Source organism: Boleophthalmus pectinirostris, unplaced genomic scaffold, assembly GCF_026225935.1.
Source record: "Boleophthalmus pectinirostris isolate CB_2022bp ecotype Guang Dong unplaced genomic scaffold, ASM2622593v1 HiC_scaffold_10, whole genome shotgun sequence".
NCBI classification, from domain to species: Eukaryota; Metazoa; Chordata; class Actinopteri; order Gobiiformes; family Gobiidae; genus Boleophthalmus; species Boleophthalmus pectinirostris.
In genome coordinates this window covers 9,264,043-9,282,301 of record NW_026570971.1, presented here as the reverse complement: position 1 = coordinate 9,282,301, position 18,259 = coordinate 9,264,043, and the positions used below count along the sequence as shown (strand labels likewise).

At 38.5% G+C, this 18,259-nt stretch overlaps 1 protein-coding gene across 1 annotated transcript in view; it reads right to left on the bottom strand.

Moving 5' to 3' along the window:
* LOC110153644 (LBH regulator of WNT signaling pathway) overlaps window positions 1–18,049 on the bottom strand; it is a 35,303-nt gene extending 17,254 nt beyond the window's left edge. Inside the window, exon 1 of the mRNA XM_020917553.2 lies at window positions 17,806–18,049. Within this exon, the coding sequence (XP_020773212.1) occupies window positions 17,806–17,834 (29 nt within the window). The 5' untranslated portion in view covers window positions 17,835–18,049. The remainder of the gene's footprint in view (window positions 1–17,805) is intronic.
* Window positions 18,050–18,259: the final 210 nt, after the last annotated feature.

The window sequence follows — 18,259 nt, the reverse complement described above, 5'->3', positions numbered from 1 at the left end:
ACAATAAAAAACACAGAGCTATATCAGAACTATTGAAAATTTCCCAGCGTCTAAAATGTGTTATATGAAAGTAAACTGAGCTAACGAGCAAAAATAGTTAACAATCAGGGTGTTAGTTTCAGAATAGTTTCAGTGTTTTATACAAGGCAGTGCCCACCTAGCGTCTCGGCTCAATTTCATTTCTCTCCAGCGACTAGGTCAGGAATCAGAATACACTAGACAGTTCGCAAAAACCCCGGAAGTGCGAGTTCGAGCACCAGCCAATCAGCGAAGAGACATATATTCTGTGTTGGCAAGGATTCCAGAGATCGAGGATTTAAAGCCGGAACAAAGAGAATGTTTGGTGAATTTTATCAAGGGGAAAGACGTTATTGTCCTTCTTCGTACGGGATTTGGGAAAAGCTTAATATACCAGTTAGCCCCGTTAGCGGTGCATTACATACGTCACACCAACTGGCAGCGATTGGTTAAATGAAAAAAAAGTACCTGCCTACCATTAAGTGAATGAATCCTAATGCTGCAAGGTCAGACGGTTTCTACGAAGTGAAACCGGCCTACCAGCATCTAACCAGAACTGAAGAAGCAGCTTGGATGAGCTGCAAAACGTAAATATCAAAAAACCTACTTTTGTCCAGCTGACAAATTGTCTCTATTCACGCTTACGTTACCAGGAAGATGTTTGGAAACATGCGAGAACAACTTCTGATTGGGTTCTGTTCGCGGTAGTAAGTCTGACAAAATCTAGGAAAAATGAGAAAATGTCCCAGTTTTCTTCATTTGGGGGCCTGTTTATATGAGAAAACAAGAAAATATTTTTATCAGAAGTGCCTTTCGTTTAGACGATGATGCAGTTTCTTGGACTTAAAAAAAAAAAAAAAAAAAAAATCATCAAGTGTTTTTTTTTTTTTTTTTTTGACAGCGAGAAATGCTGAATAACTGCATCATGTAACTAAAAAAATAATCCCGATTTCAATATTGACCAAAATAATCGAGCAGCCCTAAACACATCTATCGAGCTTTTATTCATTACGGGTGTTTCTACCGTTCAGTAATTCTCTCTGAATAGGATTGCCTCTCCACAGATCTGACCTTTAATGCAGCCTGTGGTCGTCTTTCTTGAGATAGAAAGGTTCGATCTCTACCGTGGAAGTTTCTAGACAAAGCAAAAACAGCTCCAAGACGACAAGCAGATGACGCAGTGCACCTTTGTTTTCGCAATCTATTTTTTTATGTAATAGTTTTGAAATTTTAACAAAACAAAAATGAACCAGGGCACGAAAAGGAAAAAGAAACTCAAACAGATGCAAACGTAAACAAACTAAAAGTATCCCACTGTTTTAATAATAGAAATAACGGTTTAACTAGTCAAAAATAACTACCCTAAAAGTATTTCTTGTGCAGCGTTAGTCACACATAAGCGATTCTTGCACAGGGTCCTTCTTAAAATGATGACTTATGATTATGTAAACAGAGGCAGCCACGTCACGCTAAGCCCATTAGGTAACGCATTAACATAAGGCACGCGGCGAGGGGGGAGACTGCACCAAATGTTTGAAAGTGCTCGGGCTTCTTATGGAGAGAGCGCTGACTGTTTACGTCCCTCTGTAACTCATTGGAGCGCCCTGCCATTCTGAAGCTAACCATTACTGCGGCGGTCAGGGCGAGCATTGTTTTGTCCTGCAGCCCAGTCTGGACCAAAAATCTTCAGGGACATGGCCTTTTGGAGAAATGGAAAAAACAGCTAAAAACAGAAAGAAATGTACAAGCACATGCAACTGCAAGAAAATAAAACAACACTGCACTTAAATGAAATTTTAATCATGATTTAGATTAGAATGTCAAACGATCTCCAAACTTATAATAGGAGTTTAAACAAGTAGGGCTGGGTATCATTAAGAAGTTGCCGATAACGATACATACCTCGATACAGTGCACTTTCGATTCGATATGATATATTTCAAATTGATTCGATATGGTTCAATAAAAAAATAAAGGCTAAATCATGGCTGTGATACTAAAAGTCTTTGTTAAACCATTTCTTGTGCAAAGTTCATACGAAACACAAACATTTTAATCATCAAAACAGTCAAAATATCAAATGAGTTTCCTTTGACTCCACAAGCAACAAAACTGTAGCTCTGTAACAAAATAATTTAGTAAAACACACCTAAAAATACTCTTGGTGATATATCGATACAGTAGCCCACGATATCGATACTGTATCATCACATTAAACGATACGATATATGGATATTCTGATATTTTTGCACACTCCTATAAACAAGTAAAGCTTAACCTAGTTTATTTTGAGATTTTTTTATATAAATAGGGATGGATAAATAAGAATATCCAAATCTCTTCATACAATATTATTACAATATGCATGTCACGGTATGATATTTATTGCGATATAATTGTAGATGGAACACTTTTTTGCTTTTAAAATACTTCGACAAGATTTTGGCGTGAATTATTTCCGTCATAATCCCAAGACTTCAAGTAAAACCATATCTCTTCATGTTGTTTGCACTGAAATGAATCATGGGATATGTAGTTCCCGATGTTTATAACCTGTTGCTGCTATAAAACGATGCATTTAAGCAAAGGAACCCTGTGATTCGATATATTGTGACAGCCCACGATATTATTGAGAGACTTTTGATGATTCGATATCACGATAGTTATTGTTACATCCCCAATAAGTACATTTATTTTATTTTTTAAATATAGATTGTAGAACAGCTGGATATATATTTTTGGGTGCATTTATGTTTTTCTATGCTTTATTTCATGTTCAAAGTGTATTTTATTCATTTTATGTTTATTTGTATGTATATTTGTAGCCCATATTTATTTTCAATTTGAAGGTTTTGTGTAAATTATCAACAACGAAGTGTTTTTTTTGAGAGAAATGCTGAATAAAAGCATCGTGTAACTAAAAAAAATAATAGTTTGAATAATCGTGATTTCAATATTGACCAAAATAACTGTGATAATGATTTTTTCCATAATCGAGCAGCCCACAAAACTGATGCATCTTTTAGTTCGCAGCACACAAATTGCAAAAAAAAGAAAAAAGGCCTATTGTAGAACGGAAATAGGTTAATTCTGAAAATATCTGAACCTACAAACCACCAACCCACCTGCAGGTTAGATTAGTGGTGGTTGTGGTGGTATCTAATCATAAATAATCCCAACCAGGAATTGAACCCCAAACCCATGTAGTGATGTATTTGAGCAAATTTTACCTCAGTACAGACGTATTACAAAAGCAGCAGTGTCAAAATGAAACTGCTGCTGTTCGCTCTCTGCACTTAATTCTAAAGCTTTTGTACCGTCTTGAGATTCAGGAAGTGCACAGTTAGCATTCTAGTCATTGCCAGCGTTATTGTGACTCAAAACTCCGCTCTGGTCTCTGAAAGTTGTGGAAAGTGCTTATAAACTCCTCACTGTGAAAAATTAGGACCTTCCGAATGCATAAAGGTACAGAAAGTGAGGAATAACTTTGGATCACCTCAAAACATTTAAAATAAACTGGTCTGGTTTGTCCTTGTGCCTTTGAACACGGCAACTTCATTGTTTAAAAAGACTAATGAGGTAATAAAGTAAGAAATATTATAATTTTAATTGGAGGAAAGACATTCAATTTAATTCATAAAGTCAAATTTCCATACGACAAATTGAAATGATCTTCCCACTCTCAATGTTAATAAAATAAAAACTCCAATGTTCTGCTTTAGGGAGACGCAGATTCCTGGACTTGACCCATTCAAACTAATATATTACGTGTATTACGGAGGTAACAAATGAAATTTCTTATCAAAAAGTCTCACAATAATATCATGGACCATCACAATATATCGCATTACAAGTCTCTTTGCTTAAATTAATTGTTTTGGTGCACCAATAGCTAAAAAACAGGGAACTACATAGACCATGATGCTTTGTGCTGTTTCAGTCCAATCCACGTCAAAATAACGATTATGAAGCACTTATAAATCTTAATTATTTGGATTATGACGAGAGAAAAGTCGCACATTCACAATTTTGTTAACCTACATAATATATTGCAAGAAATATCGGACCGTGAGATTATATATATTTTCACGATAATCAGAGAGAACTGGATATTTATACATTCCTATTTTGCATATACAAGAAAGGCATCAAATATATGTATTATAAGTTAGAAGTTGCTGATATGATACAATAAAAAAAAAAAAAAAGGCTAAATCATGGCTGTGATACTAAGAGTCTTCGTGTTTTGTATTCACTTTGCACAAGAAGTGGTTTAACAAACATTTTAATCCTCAAAACTGTGTGAAAATGTCAAATGTGTTGCATAAACAAGTTTCATTCAACTAAACAAGCAACAAAATCGTAGCGTTGTAACAAAATGATTGAGTAAAATATACCAAAATATACTCTTGACGATATATCGATACAGCAGCCCATGGTATTGATACTGTATAAGTACATTAAAAGATACGATATATTGCCATTTTGATATTTTCGAACACCCCCAATTATAAGATATTTTACCTTCTTTACTACATAATTCCAAATAATTTTTTTTTGACAAAGCAAAGGGTGGCTAATTTGAGGATTTGAAAAAAAAAAAAAAAGAGTTATTTACTTTTTTTCTTGGCTACATAATTCTGTTTCTTCATATATTTGATGTCTTCTGTATGTATACCAAATGCAGAAACTAGTACAAATACAAGACCTTGAATGAGATGTTGTGTCCAAACTTTTGACCTTTCCGACACTTTCAAAAATATTTAGCAAGATTTATTTGGACTCTGAAGGCTATAAAAACAAGAACTTTGCGCGCACCGTGACCTTTCCAGCACAGTCCAGAACACCACAGACATATTTCGAGACAATACCAGGATATCTAAAAATACAAAAGAAGGTTAAGGAGGATACGCTCGGATTAAGGAACTCAAAATCTGCCAGATGTGTGGTTTAAACAGACGAAAACAAGAGATGTGAAGCTAAAGTAGTATTAACGCAATCCTAAAAACACTACAAAATGAGATAATATTCCAGAAATTCCATCGCTAAAGGGGGAAAAAACAAAGAGATACTAGACCTGAGCGGAGGAGTGGAGAATGGAGATAAACAGAGGCCTTGCCCGTCATATTTCTACACAGGGTTCCTATAAACATCCTGCTTGGCTAAGAATAACAGAGCACCGGGCTAATAAAACATGAAGAGGACAATAAGAAGGAAGAGGAGGAGGAGGGAGGGAGGAGAGAGGGAGGGGAGCAGACCAGCGAGAACATAATGCGAAAGTTGTGAAAAGGTTACATGGCACACTTCACACCTAAACAAAGCACCAAACCACAAGCTTTTATTGATAGATCCGGTGATGTAGTGGGGATTTTTAAGGGGCGCACGCGATTCGTGACATGATGCATCCCGTATCACGTATTCGTACAAACAAAGGCGCCGGCCCAGTAAAAATCTGTAATATTTGATGTTTGGTTTTTTTTTTTTTTTATCAAAATGATGCAGAATCATGTTATTAACATTAACGTCATTCATAATCACCTACAGAACCAGGTCTGAACCAGGTCTGAACCAGGTCTGAACCAGGTCTGAACCAGGTCTGAACCAGGTCTGAACCAGGTCTGAACCAGGGAGAGGGAGTACCCCAGCCCGTAAGAGTGTCTGCAAAGTGCACTCGGGTAACAGCTGCACTGAGCCCCGTGGGGTGCAGAGCTCTGTTGGTTCTTTCTCTTCTTTCTCTTGAGGTTAACCGATGGTCTACTCAGGCGCCTCCTCGGTTCCTTGGTTCCAGTCCTCCTCGGTTCCTCGGTTCCAGTCCTCCTCGGTTCCTTGGTTCCAGTCCTCCTCGGTTCCTCGGCCCCAGTCCTCCTCGTCTCAGTCTCTCTTCTTGGTTCCAGTCCTCTCGGTTCCTCCCTCGGTTCCCCTTGGTTCAGTCCTCCTCGGTTCCCAGTCCTCCTCGTTCCTCGTTCCTTGGTTCCAGTCCTCGGTTCTCGGTTCCTTGGTTCCAGTCCTCCTCGGTTCCTCGGTTCCTTGGTTCCAGTCCTCCTCGGTTCTCGGTTCCAGTCCTCCTCGTTCCGGTTCCTTGGTTCCAGTCCTCCTCGGTTCCTTGGTTCCTTGGTTCCAGTCCTCCTCGGTTCCTTGGTTCCTTGGTTCCAGTCCTCCTCGGTTCCTTGGTTCCTTGGTTCCAGTCCTCCTCGGTTCCTTGGTTCCTTGGTTCCAGTCCTCCTCGGTTCCTTGGTTCCTTGGTTCCAGTCCTCCTCGGTTCCTCGGTTCCAGTCCTCCTCGGTTCCTTGGTTCCAGTCCTCCTCGGTTCCTTGGTTCCAGTCCTCCTCGGTTCCTTGGTTCCAGTCCTCCGGTTCCTTGTTCCAGTCCTCCTCGGTTCCTTGGTTCAGTCCTCCTCGGTTCCAGTCCTCCCTCCTCCTCCTCGGTTCCTTGGTTCCTTGGTTCCAGTCCTCCTCGGTTCCTGGTTCCTTGGTTCCTTGGTTCCAGTCCTCCTCGTTCCTTGGTTCCTTGGTTCCAGTCCTCCTCGGTTCCTTGGTTCCTTGGTTTTCCCCTCCTCGGTTCCTTGGTTCCTTGGTTTCCTCCTCGGTTCCTTGGTTCCAGTCCTCCTCGGTTCCTTGGTTCCAGTCTCCTCGGTTCCTTCAGTCCTCCTCGGTTCCTTGGTTCCAGTCCTCCTCGGTTCCTTGGTTCCAGTCCTCCTCGGTTCCTTGGTTCCAGTCCTCCTCGGTTCCTTGGTTCCAGTCCTCCTCGGTTCATTGGTTCCAGTCCTCGGTTCCTTGGTTCCAGTCCTCCAGTCGGTTCCTTGTCATCCTCCTCGGTTCCTTAGTCCCAGTCCTCCTCGGTTCCTTGGTCCCAGTCAGGTATAGGACAGTACTGCAGATATCATGAGCCTATGCAGTTTGTTTTCATCATTGCCAGTAGCTCCGGTTTGACATTTAAGTTGTAGGATTTTTTATATTTGTTATTTTTTCATATCTCACGTCGGTAGAAGTGGATGGCGTACTCCCTCGTACCACGGCCACTACACCCCTGGGCATATCTTAATCTTGATTCAATTCATAATAATTCATTAAACAAGGTCCTATATTACACAAAATTGACTCTTGTGAGTGTTAAATCCTGTTATAATGTTCCCTCCTCAAAAACAAACCTGGACTTGTGTTTTTTTTGTTTTGTTTCATTCACACGTTTGAGTAATTCTGCATCACGTCTGTCTCCAAAGATGGTCTAAGCTCATCCAAATGATTCTAATGAAGGTGTAAAAACACAGTGGAGCACTTCCAACTTCCGATTTCATGTGGTGATACAGGAACAGAGTGTTTTCTGTTTGGAGAGAAGATGCGGGGTTTGCGTGTTAAACATGTGCGAATGAAACAAAACACAACTCCAGGGTGGTTTGTGATGAGGAAACAACATTTTTAAAAAAGGGTTGTGCAAAATATTACGCAAAATTGTCTCGTGTGAGGTTCAGGCCACGTTACAAAAACATGATTCAAAACTGCACACGGCAACTCGACAAACCTGACGTGATGTGCAGCAGTTTCATTAGCCGATTATGCTGTGATAGTGCTCAGGAGGGGGAGTGGCTTTGCATAGAGAGCAGAGGAAGGGGAGACTCATAATCAAAACTTAAAATGAGTCTTATCAAACACGTAAATACAAACAGTTCACAAACTCACGAGAAACCAGCTTCTGCCCGTCACGCGATTCAGGTTAAAACCACCAGAGGGACAGAGTTTGGACCAATCGCAGCGCAGCATTGTGGTTTGGGCAAAAGGTCAAAGGTGAAGCTCCCAAACCAACCAAAAATAAACACGACGACAGAGATCGACCACAGACATACTTCAGCCTATTTGAGCAGAAATATGCGAGAGGATTTTCTATTTATTGCAGAAGGGAAGCGCTTTCGTGGAATGAAAGAAGTCTGTGCTTTTTCTCTTATAGGGAAACATATTAGGCCATTTTCTGATTTTATAATGTTTCCTCATCGCAAACAGACCTGGAGTTGTGTTTCGTTCCATTCACACATTTTTCATGTCATGTGAGAATATAGGAAGTGCTCCACTGTGTTTTTAAAGTCCATGCACCTTCAGAAGAATCATTTGGATAATTTCAGTGCTTGACTTGCAAATCTCTACTGAACTAAAAAGGTAAATACTGTACATAAAATACCACTACAAGGTTGAACAGAGCATTTTGAGCTTTGGAGATGTACACAGACTAAGAGTTATTCAAACATGTGTGAATGAAACAAAAAACAACTCATATGGCATCAAAATAGTCCCGTAATACACATGCATGATACAATATGCCTGAATGCATGTTGTGTCATTTCACACGTGTAGATATTAATCACGAGCGAGCAAATTATCTCTGTGCATGAGGAGAAATCTGTGACCTGCACGCCAAACCACTGGTGGGAAAATGCACTCTCAAAAAGACAACGAGCTCTCTTGAAGTTGTTTTCTGTTCGCTCGCACACAAGATGGGTTTCTGAGTCCGTGTATCATCAAGATAAAACCAAATATAAGAAAACAAAAGACTATTTTCTTCATTATTTGTCTCAAAACCAAAATGAAAAAAACTGATAACGATTTGTTTTTTCAGTTTCGATTTTGTGTTTAAATGAATAATGGAAAAACGGATAACTGCTTCCCGTTTCCATGACTTTTCCCGACTTTTTTCCACCGTATATGGACTGAACCAAGACAATGCAGGTTTTATCGTGCGTGTGTATTATCGGACTATTTTGACGCCATACAGGTTTGTTTTTGAGGAGACCAAAGTATAACTTGAAAAAAAATCTACACAAGTATTAAAAAAGTACCCATTTAAAAAAGTAAAAGTATTGTTTTTAATTTGTTAAAATGTAGTGATACATGTGTTCGTTAACAGCTGCAATACAAACCGATGTCTTAATTTTTTTTAATGAAATTTGTGTTTTGCTCAAATGTTGCCACAAAAAAAATAACTCTTAAAATCATATGAAAAGTACTTTTTACTTTTCATAATGTAGTGGAGTCAAAAGTACAGATACCTGCTCTCAAATGTAGTTAAGTAAAAGTAAAAAGTATCCTCTATAAAATGATAAATAAGTAGAAGTTTAGATATGTGTACTTTGTTTCCTTCAGCAGCACTGAACATGGGCAAACCCTCCACTGTGGTCTTAACCAACAGACGTTTCTTTGGGGTCTTTTGAGGTCAACCCGGTCCCAACCAGGTCAGCGCTTTCATATTCTGCATCAGTCAGACTTTTAAACCTTTTTGAACACACAGGCTTTGACATTTCCCCACTGTATATTACAGTTTTCCTTCATACAACAGAACAGAGGAGGGTTCAAGGACGGCACCTGCAAACACAGCACGACGTGGGCTAAAACAGAAGCTACAAATAAGCAGGATCACTCAAACACACACAAATGAAACAAGTAGAGTTTGTTTTTGATAAGAAAAAAAAAAAAAAATAATAAAAATCAACAAATCTCATTGCGCTGTGATCAAACACCCGTCCCTCCTCTTCTAAATGAGTGACAGGTGAATGGAGATCGACTGATCAAAGATATTTGCAATTTTGGCCTTAAATCTCTAGCACGATTTTTTCCCCCCAGTCAGATATGTATGAGTAATCCTTTATTATTAGTCTGTCTACATCTCCAAAGCTCGAAATACTGTGATCCACCTTGTGATGTCATGAATTCAATAGAGATTGACAATTTCACACCTTAAAATTATCCAAATGATTCTAGTGAAGGTGATTTTAAAAACACAGTGGAGCACTTTCTGTATTCCCACATGACATCACAAGGCGTAACAACGTGTTTTCTGTTTTGTTGGAGAGAATCTGCAAGATATTTGTGTAAAAAACAACAACCACCAACCAGGTATGTCTGATTATTTCAATTTTCAAATAAAAAGGTTGAAATATGGCTTCTGAAATGACAGTATTTAAGTGTATTATTGAGGAAAATCAGAAATCGGTTACGCTTTTGTTCCCCTAGTTTGGTTTAATAATGTCAGTACACTGGAAAAACCAATATCTAGCCAAGTTAAAATGACTTAAATTAAGAACATGTGACTTTAGTTGAGTAGATTCTTCACAAGTAAAATTATCTACCAATGGAATATGAGTGTTTTTCTTATGAAATGTGGGATTGTTTTTAATCACTGTAAAGCATTTGTGTTGCATTTTTTGTATGAAAAGCGCTCTATAAAGTCTGATTGACTCAAACTACAGTCATAGATCATTTGAACAGGTATCGATACTAAAAAGTCATTCATGGGACAGAAATGAGCCTTTCTTGAATAGCTTTAAAATGATCTTGAGCTGTATCAGAACAAGTATAAGAGCACAGACTAGAATATGCTCATGGACACTGTGGAACCTACCTGGACCACTGAGGGGTTACACAGATGTTAAAAATCACATATTGTCTAAATATTATCATGGTATCGAGTAGGGATGTAACAATAACTGAGTGCGTATACATGCACATCAATAACCCGGTTATGATCGGGTTTTTTGAGTATCCCGGTTTCTTGATGGTGCATGTATACGCAGTAACCCGGTTTCAGTAACCCGGTTATGGCAGTATCCCGGTTATTAGAAACCGGGTTACTGTAGCTGGTTTATTCCGATAGTAACCGGGTTACTTGTGGCATGTATACGCAGTATCCCCGGTTACTGCAACATAAAGTTGAGTGCGCATGTGTCCAAAAGACACTTTCCAGCCTTTCACCACAACAGTAGTCACATAAATAAATTGACCAACATAAATAAAGTGACCAAACGAGTGAAATGACTGTAAAATAAAGAGCTGCGCTAAACCTGCACACGTACAATCTGCACTCGTACGACCTGCACTCGTGTGACGCTGAAAAGCTAAAACATGAACTATCTCCTATACAACTATACGCACGGAACACACTTACCATCATTAGCGCCTCTTCTGTCACAGAAATAACACACATAATCCACAGAGTCGTGTCATTTAGTCCAAAAGAAACTGATCACATCAGCGGCGCAAGGAGCGAGTTGTTTTTATCGCCGCTAACAGTTTATGCTAATTAGCCTACGGTCTTAAGTTTCGTTTCTGTAAAACGTAAACAAATGTGATCACAGCTGAATTATCTGATCAAACGGGCTGATGTGGCTCTATAGTGTTTATGGTTTATATGTTGTAAAGTTGAGTTTATTTATGCAGAAGATTTTAATGAAGAATCTGCACAGTGGATTGTGGGAGATCTCGTAGCTCCTTAGCTTCTTATGCTAAAGGAGCTCACGGTTTGTATTTTTCCTGGTTTATGAAATTGATTTAAGTTAATTTTTGCGCCTGCGCATTTGTAAGATTATGTCAAGAAACCGGGATACTCCATTTGATCATGTATACGCGGATATGAGTGTCCCGGTTTCTCAGTGCGCATGTATACGCAGTAACCCGAATACTGACATAACCGGGGTATGGCTAATAACCGGGTTACTTATGTGCATGTATACGCACTCACTGAAATATCTTGTTATCGTATCATCAAAAGTAACAAAAACATATCGAATGACAAGTTCCTTTACTTAAATGCATGGTTTTATAGTACCAATAGCTAATAAACACTGGGAACTACATATCCCATGATTCATTTTAGTGCAGACAACTTGAAGAGATTGTTTTCACTTCAATTCTTGAGATTATGATAGAAATAATTCACACCAAATTCTTGTCAAAGTATTTTAAAAGCAAAAAAGTGTCCCATCTTTAATTATAATCAGCCTCCCCAAAAATATCGCAATAAATATCGTACCGTGAGATGCATATCGTCATTTCGTACCAAGAGATTTGGATATCATCCCTATTTATATAAAAAATCTCAAAATAAACTAAGTTAAGCTTTACTTGTTTCAGTGCGATTCATATGAGTTTGGAGATCGTTTGACATTCTAATTGAAATTGTGATTAAAATTCAATTAAGTGCACATTGTTATTTTTATTTTCTTGCAGTTGCACGTGCATGTACATTTCTTTCTGTTTTTAGCCGTTTTTTTCCATTTCTCCAAAAGGCCATATCCCTTGTCAGGACACTTTTTTGCTTTTAAAATACCTCATCTACATTTATATCAGCCTCTCCAAAATATCGCGATAAATATTGTACCGTTAGATGCATATTGTGATAATATCATACCGAGGGATTTGGATATAGTTACATCCCTAGTACTGAGGTATCAAGCCTATTCCTCAGTATCAAAATAGAGTTTGAAACTTTAGTATCATGACAAAACCATCACAAAAAAGCATGTACGATAAATATTGATCCTACACACAGACACAACTCACAATTTGAGTCTTTGTGATTTTCCAATTTTCACGTAAAAGTGCATTGTGTAACGTTTCTGGTGGAGGGTTCATCAAATGCTTTTCTCAATGAAATGTTTCACAGTATGGCATTAAACCTTTCTATCTTCATGGAGACCAAACTAGACCATGTTAAAAGTTAGATCTGTGGAAAGGCGACCCCGCTCACAGTCAGAATGTTGTTTTTCCTAGTATTTTTGAGCTATAAAACCTCCTGTAACTGAATAAACGTAAATAGAGATGTGATACTGTGGAACATTCCAGGCAGAGCAATGACATCTCCATAGAAACAAGCGGGTAACGGACCCCCAACCAAAAAGTTACACAGTGCACCTTCCAAAAGCTCATTCAGAGATCTTTCTAAGCTCTGCCAGCCAGTCCCATTCCTCGCCATTCACAAAGCTAAAAATTCCACGCTCTATTGTCGTGAAAACTGTTTTGCAAATCTCTTCCTGTTCCTTCAGAAAACCAGAACAGAACCAGAGCGGAGAGAGGAGAGACGGAAAAGCACCGTGTGGTTACTGTAAGGAGGTGGGCCCAGAACTTCCTCCTCGCGCTGCGCCGGCTGAGGTTTGAGCTAAATCATGTTTCAAAGTGACAGGTTCCCAAGCTGCAGTAGCACAGAAACATGCACAGTTCCAGACGCACACACAGGGGTGGGTACAATTATGTAGGTTAGAATAATTGATGTGGAAACAATAAGAGTTGGGGTCCCCTTTAATGGTTTTTGCAGTGTTTTTCCATTGCTTGTAGGAGGTGGCGGGGTTTGCAGGTGCACAGAGACTACTCACGGAAAAGTACAGATATTTAGAGACTTACTACTGTTGTACTTCTCAATCAGAGGTGGTAGTGTCGACAAAAATTGTACTCAAGTAAGAATCACGTTACTTCAAAATAGTATTACTAAAGAAAAGAAGTAGAAGAAGTCTTGTCCTCGAAATAAGTCAAGGAAGAGTAAAATGTATTTGAGTAAACTACTGAAGTAAGTAACTTAATCAGTTTTTTCTTCAAAATGACAGATGAGACAAACAAAATGAGACAAAATTAGGGGTGTCCGAAAATATTGAAATATCACCATATCGTATTGTTTAATGTGATGATACAGTAACGATACTGTGAGCTGCTGTACCGATATCGCCAAGAGTATTTTACTAAATGATTTTGTTTCGGTGCTACAGTTTTGTTGTTTGTTTAGAGGAAGGAAACTCATTTATGCGACACATTTGACATTTTCACTGTTTTGATGATTTAAATGTTTGTGTTTTATGTGAACTTTGCACAAGAAGTGGTTTAACAAAGACTTTTGGTGTCAGAATCATGATTTTGCATTTATCTTTTATTGAAACACATCAAGTCGATTTGAAATGTGTCGAATCGAAAGCTCACTGTATCGAGATATGTATTGATGCATCGTATCGGCAACTTTTTAATGATACCCAGCCCTAATGAGATGCTATTGCTTTGTCTGGAATGCTCCACAGTATGGCATTAAACTTATCTCCACGGAGACTAGCAGAAAAACAAAGCACAGAGCAAGTTACAGATGGAGTAGAAGTTTTAGATGAACTTTGCACAAGAAGTGGTTTAACAAAGACTTTTAGTATCACAGCCATGATTTAGCCTTTATTCAAACATATCGAATCGATTTGAAATATATCGTATCGAATCGAAAGTGCACTGTATCGAGGCCTATGTATCAAGGTATGTATCGTATCGGTAACTTCTTAATGATATCCAGCCCTAGACAAAAATCATCTCTAAAAGGAGCACTGCAAGAAACACAAATGTTCAAATCATATCGTATTGTCAACATAAAATGTTTGTCACTTGTAGACTTACTAACCACAATTTTGACTCAAGCTCGATACAAATATTACTCAAGTATGAATAAAAGTATGCTGCTGTACTCTGAAAACTGATGTAAACTGAAAGTAAATTTAACAGAAGTACCCACCTTTGTTCCAGTTACGTTTTGGTTGATGGAGCAGGGATCAGATTAAAAAGCTACTTCTAACTTTCTTTAGTTTGAACATCAAGCAGCAAATAGTCTGTTTAACAAAGAAACAGCTGCAACACAAGATGCGTTACACAGTTTTTGGGGGTCATTGCTTTGCTTGAAATTGTTCCAAAGTTAATTGTATATAAAGAATTTAGTCCATTGTACATTGTAACTTTCTCTGTGCACGGTGTTACTGCTAGTCTCCATGGAGATGGACAAGTTTAATGCCATAGTGTGGAGCATTCCAGGCATTCGAGTATCAAAGAAGGTGCCGATACGATACATACCGTGATACATTCCATGATACGATACAGTGCAGTTTCGATTCGATGTGTTGTATTTTTTATTGAATCGATTTGAAATATATCATGGTTGTGATACTAAAAGTCTTTGTTTAACCACTTCTTGTGCAAAGTTCATTTGAAACACGCCCATTTTAATCATCAAAACAGTGAAAGTGTTGAATGTGATGCATAAAAGAGTTTCCTTCCTCTGAGCAAACAACAAAACTGTAGCACTGTAACAAAATAAACCAAAAATTACTTTATAAAGCAGTCCCCGATATCAATACTGTATCATCACTTTAAACTATACGATATCGATATTTAGATATTTTTGCACACCCCTACACTTCATGAATCACTTCTCTTTTTTTTTTTTTTCCATTTTCACTGTTATGTCCCCTATGTCCAACAAGGGACACAACGAGTATAAAACAATCCTTGAGGCAAAGTAGGTTATAAATCCTTGCATGAAACATTCACACTAGGCAGCCTTTACGAGATCAAAAACCCGCATAGAAGATTCCACCTTCAAGATTCAAACGCTAAAGTAAACAAGCACAGCGGACCTTCCCCCAGAAAAGCGACATACAGTGCACCTCGGTTACCGCAGTGACCTTCAGCCGAGCGAGCCTTACTTACACCACACAAAAACATGCTTAAAGTTTGACCACAGAACATTTATATACACATGCAGCTGCAGCAGCAGCAATAGACCCGACTCAACCCACTTCTCGAAAAGATGCGCCGAGTAACTTTCCTGGTGGAGGCAATATGGTTTAAGACTCGCGGATTTCCATGAAAACAAGCATGTGACGCCACCGAGCCAAGTTACAGGCCAGAGCTATGGAGAGATGAGTTTTCCAGGTATTTTTGAGCAATAAAAACAACTTTAATTGAATGAATGCAAGCTGGATATGTTTAAATGTGGAATATTCCGGACAAACATAACATCGTCACAGAGAACCTCACCATGAAAGTTACACAATGCACCATTAACGTCAAAATAAGTCCGCTATGTACTTTTTGCATCTAGAAAACATTTTACTGTGCGACAATCAGTAAGTGCACTTTGGCATGCTAGTTGCAGTCACAGCAAAACTTTGCTCTGGTCTCTGAAAGTTGCGAATACCACTTATAAACTCATAGCGGTGAGTAATCAGGAAGCTCAGAATGCAAAAGGCAAGTGAGGAAAAACTATGAGCCACTCCAAACTAGTTCAGATTTTCACATTTTTAAAACAATAAAACATTTATAAAACTGTAAACTGAGAGAATTCATGATAATTTAATGTTACAATCTTAAAAAAGAAAAAAAAAAACTGAAAAAGAATCAGTTTGAATTAGGGGTGTATCGATATCCAAGTATCATGATACGATATCACAGTGTGAACCTCACGGTACGATATTTATTGCAATATCGTGGGAAAGTTCACGATATGGTGGGGAGGCTCAGGATTAGGGATGTAACAATATCCAAATCTCTCGGTACGATATTTTCACGATATACATCTCACAGTACGATATTTATTGCAATATTTTGTGAAGGCAAACAAAACTGTTAATATTCTACCTTTTCCTCTTAAAATTCCTTGACAAGACTTAATCCAAAGAACTTAAAAGTGCTTAGAACTGTTATTTCTTCTTTTAGTCTACGCTGAAATGGAGCAAAGGATCATGGTCGATGTAGTTCCCTCTGTCTTTTTTTGCTGCACCATAACTCTTAATTTAAGCAAAGAGACTTGTGAGTCGATATATTGTGATGGTCCACGATATTATTGTGAGAACTTTGACGATACAATATCACGATATTTCGGTTATTGTTGCATCGCTAGTTCGAATATACTTCATTAGGGCTGGGCATGATTAAGAAGTTGCCGATACAATGCATATCTCGATGCAGTGCACTTTCGACTCGATATGATGCATTTCAAATCGATTCGATACGGTTCAATAAAAACTAAAGGCTAAAACATGGCTGTGATACTGAAAGTCTTTGTTAAACCACTTCTTGTGCAAAGTTCATATGAAACACAAACATTTTAAATCACCAAAACACTGAAAATGTCAAATGTGTCGCATGAAAGAGTTTCCTTCCACTAAACAAACAACAAAACTGTAGCTCTGTAACAAAATAATTTAGTAAAATATACCAAAAAATACTCTTGGCGATACATCGATACAGCAGCCCACGATATTGTTACTGCATCATCACATTAAACAATAAGATATATCGATATTTTGATATTTTTGCATACCCCTCACTTATCACTGCTATTGTAAAAAAAAATTTCTATATTCACACTAGGCAGCCTTTTCAAGATCAAAAATTAACACACACCCACATACAAAATTCCACCTTCAAGACTCAAATGCTTTAGGAAAGAATCTTTAAAGGAAACTCCAGTGGGTGCACAACAGAGGTGGAACAGAACCAGGGAAAGTACTAAACACGTATTTATAGTCTGCGACGAGTTTTGTTTTAATTGAGAAGAAGAGGAGGAGGTTTCGCAGACTATAAAAGAACAACGTGGTGCATATGAAAAGATTAGAATCTGGTTGTATTGATATTAAAATGTGCAAGGTAATTTTACAACTACACTTTTGCGAGAATCTTGCGTGTTGCTTTTCAGTAAGTGATGGAATACGTGAAGTTGCAACCACGTTATTGATTAAAACGGTGGTTATAATCGGCTAAAATATCATTAATGATTGTCAAATGAAGGTGCCTCAAGAAGAAAATACATTAAACAGTTGGAGATGGTGGCATGTTTTCAGTTTTTAGCAAGTACGATCCAAATTTTGCAATAAAATTTGATTAAAAAGCGAAAAAATATCGTATTGCTTCATTTTTTCTTGATACGTTAAATCATTGTAGCGTTATATAACATTTTTGAGTTTTTACTAAGCGATTATTTAAGTTAATGGAGCAACGATGTGTCAATTTCCCATTAAAACAAACAAAATATCATTAATATACATATTTGGAAACTGTTTTTGTGCGTTCCACGTGTTACAAATTCACCATCTGAAAACAATTAGACGCCAAATTACGCGCGTACGTGTTTAATTAACCGTCCCTGCTCGACGTAGCCAACTTTTTTCGTGAAATCTTTTGAACATCCGTGAACACAGATGCACCTTGCTACTACTAAAGAGGATGTACTCACCAGTAGATGTACGGGGAAACTACAGACATGTATGCTCCGGTTCCGCCGAAGTGAAGTGCAACTCCGAACTTTCCCAACCGAACGAACTCAACAATCAACCCGGCTGCCACTCGTCTACGCGCGGCCACAAAAGCTTTTAATTTGCGCTTTGCCCGAGTTCCATGCGCACTATATAAGCGAGAGGCGGGTATCGGAGCGAGCCAGTGGAGTATGACACACACCTCCCTCCAAAGCGAACGGCGTAAATGCTCAATGGCGCTGGGTGGTGGCGCTCCCCCCCTCCTTTTACGCGCGGCGGCCAATCGGATCACAGGAGTCCAGTGACGCCAGAAGTCATTGCAGGTTCTCGTTGGGAATAGAATTTGATGATGTCAAAAATCTCAGATCAAGGACGAATGGATGATACTGGTCTATGGCTGCTGTTGTTTCAAATGAAATGCCGAAAAGCGTGCGT